General features: G+C 32.1%; 1 protein-coding gene across 1 annotated transcript; it reads right to left on the bottom strand.

Annotated features, from left to right (window-relative positions):
* Positions 1 to 670: 670 nt before the first annotated feature.
* Positions 671 to 1,079, bottom strand: LOC148785082 (uncharacterized). The gene has a single exon (XM_088875828.1). It carries the CDS (start codon positions 962 to 964, stop codon positions 770 to 772), a length of 195 nt encoding a protein of 64 aa, XP_088731954.1. The 5' UTR covers positions 965 to 1,079; the 3' UTR covers positions 671 to 769.
* Positions 1,080 to 7,112: the final 6,033 nt, after the last annotated feature.

The following is a 7,112-nucleotide window of genomic DNA, read 5'->3' as shown; positions in this document are numbered from 1 at the left end:
ACCTTGTTCTATTAAAAATTACCAAAACCCCCTACTTTTAACGACCGTCTAATAATTAGTCTATTCCGTCAGTTTCCATTTTTTTTTAGGACGAACTGACCAAAATGCCCTTATGGAGTAAGAATTATAATTTTATTTTTTTAATATTTTTTATTTATTTTATTGACTAAGTGGATAATTTTTTTATAATTTTTCAAATTTTTCCATCCACCTCGTTTGATATTTTATAATTTTTTAATTTTTTTATATAAAAATATACAGTAAGGTCATAGTAGACAATTTCATACATCCATCCAAAACCTACATAATTTCATCAAACGTCAAGGGGGTATTTGTAATTTTTCGAACAATGAAAGGGTATTCGTAATTATGTCAAACCTCATTGGAGGATGTTGTAATTTGCCCTTTATAACATCATTGGGGATAAATTGCATTAAACCTTCTTAATATCATAGGCTAGCTCAATTAACTTATTTCGATTTGTTTCAATATTTTCATCATCTCTTCATTAACGGATAAGGGAATGCAACGTTACACGTTAAATCAATTAATGTTATGGGGGAAGAAACCCTAATTTATTTTCTTTGCAGCTCCAACAATCATTGGACGAATATCTTTCAGCTTTCTATGACAACATGATCTTATTTGAAATAAGTTTCCAAACACTTCATTGCATAAAACATTACAATTTTAATTTCAAATAGTACTAAACTTTTCGTCTTTTTTTATGAGCTGAAACCCACACCAACAAATCTTCGTCACACTCTTTCTAGTGCATGTAAAGGGCAAAGAAGGACAAGATGGTGGCCCCAACCAAGGACCCCACGGCCGGCAAGGAAACAACGGCATTGCTGATTGGGACAGGTGTTGGAGTGGGCGCCTCAGAGATGGTGGTGGCAACGGCAGCGCTCATAGAGGCAGCGGCCACAACAACGGCGGCGCAGGCAATTTTCTTCATTTCCATAGTTGGTGGAACTCGGTGGAAAACTTGCCTGAGGAGACTGATAGCGACAATCACCGGCCGAGTCCTGCTTGTTTGTCTTTGCTCGTGTGTGTTTGCTTTTATTGTGAATGAAAAGGGTGGTGCTTCAAGGCTTTATATAGGGGTATAAGACTATTTTTAGAAAATAATTTGAGTAAATATCTACCTGTAATTTTTTGATGTGCTATTTTTAGAATATTTTACAAAGTTAGACCTTCGGCGTAGGAACCACATTAAAAAATGCGAATAAAGAATAGGGATGATTACACTTTCCTCCCTTAGGATTTAGTATAATTACATATAAATTCTCTTTAGTTTGAAAAATTATATCTGTTGTTTCTGAAGTTTGCTTACATCTTACAAATAAGTTCCTCGAATAGCCAAAATTCACCAAATTTGTTGATATTAACAAAAGACTTGAATTAAAATTTATATTTATCATCGATTAACTTATTACTGACTTATGCAGGTCGAATAATTCTTTTTTTTGACTAAACTATCTTTATATCGGTGAAGATATACCTCCTCACATGAAATAACACGTAAAGACGTATGAGGATAATTTTGTTATAAAAATATTTATTTGATCTGCAATAAATCAACAATACTTAAGTCAATCAAAGGTAAATATAATTTTTTTTTTCATTTCTTCGTTAATATCAACAAATTTGGTGAATATTGACTAATTGAGGGATTTATTTGTTAGACACAAGCAAATCATAGGGGGTGCTAGATATAATTTTTCAAACCAGAGGAGGTCTATGTGTAGTTACGCCAAACTTTAGGGGATGAGAGTGTAATTATCCCTAAAAAATAATACTATAAAATTAATAAATATAGTCAATTAATACTTCAAAATACGAATGAAATATTGAGAAAATATTTTTATAACTTTTTAGGCTTCAAAAACTAGAATATGCATCCATAAATTTGTATAATTATAATGTTTTCCAAAATTATAATTATTCATATTTAGAATGTTTTGAGGATATATTTTTTCTAAACATTATATCTTAAATATACCATTATCCTAATTTTACGAGTACAAAGTCGATTTTGTGAATTTAATTGGCTCAGCCGACGGGGAGTCAATACTCCCCGTTGTAAATTTGCTCACCTTTTTTTTAATAAAGAAGGATCGACGACTTTGAAAAACTCCCCTGCCCCCAGGTGGTTTCAATTAAAAAAAAATAAAAAATTGGTTCAGCCGACGGAGTTCAAGTGGGATCTCATATTTTAAATTTGAATTTTACTCAATTACTAATTGAGGGCATAACTGTTTCCAATAATTTAGTAATTGAGCCATTTAAGAAAAATGACAGATTATAAGTTGATGTATCAAAATGTAATTATGGTATAGATGTGAGCCTGCAGTATTTGCAGGGAAGCCCCTCATGGAGCGTTGCAAAAAGTAAAGCTGAAAATTTGAAGTTGGGGATAAATGCAAAATTGGTACTGTATTATAAGCCACTTTGCTGTTCAGATGTCATACTTTTTAAAATATCCTAATATAGTACCATTGTTTGGAGGATTATGGCAAGACTGATACCGTAGTTTATGGAAGTTGCAATTATAGTATCTTAGTTTTTGAATTGATAATTTTAATACCATGCCCTATCTTTTGAAAATCACATTTTAGCCCCTTCAAGTTTGATTTGTTGTAGATTTAGTCCAATGGTTTGAAAAATGGTATCAGAACATATGTTTATTAAAAAAAAATATATTGATTTATATTACATTTAGATTTTCTAACACTAATGGAGGAGACTTTTCAAAAGTATGGAGTTGAATGAACGTTCAAGTTATGATGATAACAGGGAATATTTTCAGATTTTGGAAATATATAGAAGGAAATTCCTTATGGAAATCCTTGAACAAATTGACAGTCTGAAAAGGATTGACTCGAGTCTTCTCACGCTAGAAGAAAAAGATGAATGGTTGAGAATTTTTCAGGTTCACTAGATACTACCAGGAAATGCGGTGAGGTGTTTACAGTCCATCGAAGTCTATGGTAGGATACTAGTAAGGAGAAACAAAACGGGTAAATTTCTTGACCGATACAATTTTAAAAATTATGATTAAAGGAGCTGACTGGAAAGAACTCGAGCCGGATACCTTGAAAATCTCTCAAGATCTAAGAGAGATCCAAAAGACTGCTCAAGACTATAGACATAAATTAATTCATATATCTATGAAAATGGAACTTTTGAGCTAGAAGATGGATGAGATCTTTAAAATTCTCCCAAATCTATATATGGATCTTTTTTATCTGAAAAATGAAATCATAGATCTAAAGAGAAACTAGAAAAATACCCCTGAAACATCCAGATCTCAACAAGAACGAATCAGGGATGCTTTTGGACCAATATCTCTTCTACACCAGAAGGGGAAGGCTATGAAAAGTCCAAAGCCAAAGACAAGAAAAGATCTAATCCTTGAATCTATCAGATCCATAAAATAATGGAGGTAACAACGGCAGATCTATCAAATCTACAAAAATTGGTTGAATTCCTTTCCCAACTTTTGATTGTGGATTTAATCAACATTCAAACTAATAAAATTATTCTAGCACTACCATGCCGGAGGAAAGTACAGGTTTCAACGATTCTCTACAAGATCGTCCAATGAGGGAAAGTGCGGATTTCCAACCAATGTAACACCAACGTTAATGGGAACCAGATTTAGAGAGAATCTAGGATGAAACCCAAGAACAATGCCTGGAATACACCTTGGGCAGGGATAACGCTCCAACCCTTGCATCCATACGGCACTATACTCAATTTGGATGTTATCGACTTTCGGAATATTGAGAAACTAATAGATGAATGGGTTGGAATCATAAAAAATAGCAGCAACTACTTAAGAATTGACAAAGAAAACTTCGTAAGATTATTGGAGTTAAGCTTGGAGGTTTTTGTGCGGATGTGATAATACTCTAGAAAATACCAAAGCCAATATCCTTGCTGGAGTATGTAAAAGCACAGTGACAAAAAGGCTAGGAAAGCTTATGAAGTTAGACTTCATCAGAGATTGATATTTTCAAGGAAGTGGAAATGAAAAGGATGGAGAAAGCATACAAGTTCTCTTTGGCCTTGAATTAAGGAGTATTTGTGCAGTAGATGATTGTATTAATTGGTTTTGCAAATATTTCTTTCAGAGTGAAGTAAAAACGGAGGTAGCCGCTCCAATTTCCTTTGCAAAAATCTGCAATCCATAGAGGAAAATGTTAATCCAATCATACAAAGTATCAAAGGACAACTGGATTTAATAGCAAGAAGAATGTCTTTTCTCAAAGACAAACTGAAGGATTAGTGTTATCAAGCATCTATCCAAAAGAACATAAAGAGGCTAAGAGGTAAGATCAAAAGAACATAAGGATTTGTTTATGAATATTTTTTAGTATTATTTTATCTTAAAAATTACTAATTAACATGTTCTTTCAGGTCTGACCACCACTTTCACGAGCACATCAATGCAGTGGTGCGAGGGCACTTTCTCCCGGGGCCATGTCTGAGGCAAGTGCCGACAGAGCTCTAACATTTCTAGTTTCAGAGCATGAAGGTAATGTAATTAAAATTAATTTCGTATTATCTTATGATTTATATTATTTAATGAATTCTACTAATATTTTGTTTAATTTTCTTATTGTAGATGACCTATTGGTGGGATTATGCAATGAGTTATGTTCCGAATCTTCCACACGTGGGCCGGAGAGTACATCCAAAAGACATTCTCCGTGCTCGGTCGAGCCTGGTCAAGCCACTTTGGCTGGCCAACGACGTATTGCTCCAACTCTAATCATATTGTGGCAGCGCGGATTTCCAGCAGGAGTCCTTAAAGAATAAAGCAAATCGAGCGACGAATCCTACAACGTCTTTGACTGTGTATTGCGCGAATATTCCTCTATTGGGATCCACAAGGACTCTGATCCTCTCTTTCAAGAACTCTCTAACTTTGCCTCTCCAAAATCTTACGTTTCTCCACCTCTAAAAGATGTCTTCGACGTTCTTCTTTTTTTCTTTTATAGGTATATTTTAATTATGGTAAGCAAGAAAAAGAATCCTAATAGCTCTCAAACTCTCTATTTCCCTTCCAATCATTTCCTACCATTATTACAATTAGCTCCAGAGAAAGATTGTGGTTCGAGCAATTAAATTAAGAGTCTGCTAATTTTCATCCAAGCGCATGTGTCACACATGTATGATAATTCTCGAGCAGGGGTTGAGTGTTGGGAGAGTTGTTGTTTACGAAATTCTAATAATCCTTAGACACGGGTTATTTTGATTGCATTTTTGTGATTATTTTTTTGTTCTTCCACTTTATTTGCTTTCAAATATGAGTTCTTTCTTCTCAATTCATCATTTTCCATTAAAGTACCTAAAAATCAAGAAAGATCACCATGTACAAGCATTGTATCATCGAAAATTGGAAAATTCAATGTAGAATAGACCACATAAATTTTTAATGACGTGGTACAATTGACGATGTTGTATATCATACGAGCTGTGTGTTGTATGATATAATTGATAATGGCATATCACACGAAGTATGTGCTGTGCATTATCAGAAAAAAAGAAGGGGTGATATTTTGATTGAAATGATGATAGTCGGGAAACACTATTTAATGATGCACTCCAACCTTGGGTATTGTACTCTGGATTGAAATATGATTGTTGATATTACTCTCGCATTTATTGTGATTGTATGGTGAATCTCTATTGGTTGGTGTCATTGCATGAAATTTATCTTAATGTGTATTAGTATATACATATAAGTTGATTAGCTGTACTTGTTAAATAGGTAGCTCATTTCTTGATACATATTTTTTTTTCCAAGGTCTTTGTGTCTGGCCAAATTGTATCTTAAGTGATGCTGCCAATCTTATTAGGTGGACCAACCATGATATCTGAAGTTGTGAGGTCTAGCAATATGACCATTAGATATCTAGTCTTTCACTAAATTTGCATTTCAAATTTAGTAATTGTTAAAAACTTTGCTATTTTCCTTTTAGGGCATGTATATGAGTACATTATTGGAATAATAAATATAAACTTGTAACGACGTCTATCATTATTTTAAGGTAAATATATATTATATTGATGAATTAAAAGATCTTATTCATTTTAAATGAAAGTTTCATAAAATAGGTTAAGATTGAAGAGGGCGTATAGTATTAATTAGCGGGTATAAAGTATAGTATCATAGAATTAGGGGTGTCAATGGCTAGGGTTTTAGACCCATAGTTTAATTCTAAAATCAAGACCTATTGAATATTGTTAGACCCAGAATTTGGGTTGGGTCTCTACCCATCAATACCCATGGATCAATGTACCATATTTAGACCCAAAAACTAAATTTATTTTTCTTTGTTGTTCAATTGAATTATTATTTATCAATCAATCTATCTTCAAATGAACAAATCTAAAAATAATTACTCCCCTATCAACTTTCTTGCCATTTAATCATACCTTAATAAATTTGTGTTTATATATATATTTCTCGGAAAGGGCTTACATGTATTTTTAAAAGGGTTAATTATATTTTGTGATTTGAATTATGATTATTTTTATATTTTGACGTCTATATCTTTCTTATTTCAAAACTTACCATCTTAACTTTATGAGTTTTTGTACTTTGCCATTTATAATTATTTTTTAACTATTTTTTTTTTCAAAAAAACATCACATGCAGTGTATATGTGATACTTAAGGGTTATATGATGTGGTATTTTTCACACTGAATGTGATGTTTTTCCTATAGAAAAATAAACAAAAAATGAATCATATATAAAAGTGCAAATTTTACAAAATTAAAATGATAAATTGATACAAAAAAAAAAAAGTTTCGATGGCAATAAAATCAAATATAGTTTAAATGATAAATGTAATTTACCCTTTTAAATATTTAAGAAAACACACTTAAATGACCATTTAATGAAAGTGAGAGAGAAATTTCATAAAGCAAAAATAAACACTTCGCAAGAAAGATTATTGCTCGATCACATCCAACCAATTCAATTGTACGTGTTTGGTTATTCTCTTTAATATATATAAATTAAATAATAAATATAATATTCTAGTCATAAGATTAGTTTTAAATTAATCCAACCTTGTTTATAATGGAATTTCTA

The sequence above is a fragment of the Sesamum indicum genome, linkage group LG11, assembly GCF_026168435.1.
Source record: "Sesamum indicum cultivar Baizhima isolate 11 linkage group LG11, ASM2616843v1, whole genome shotgun sequence".
In the NCBI taxonomy this organism is placed as follows: domain Eukaryota; kingdom Viridiplantae; phylum Streptophyta; class Magnoliopsida; order Lamiales; family Pedaliaceae; genus Sesamum; species Sesamum indicum.
This window is presented reverse-complemented; position numbering and strand designations above follow the sequence as displayed.

What these genes read in the sequence shown, in the direction of transcription:
- LOC148785082 (XM_088875828.1), bottom strand. Translation starts at nt 964, where the DNA reads ATGGAAATGAAGAAAATTGCCTGCGCCGCCGTTGTTGTGGCCGCTGCC.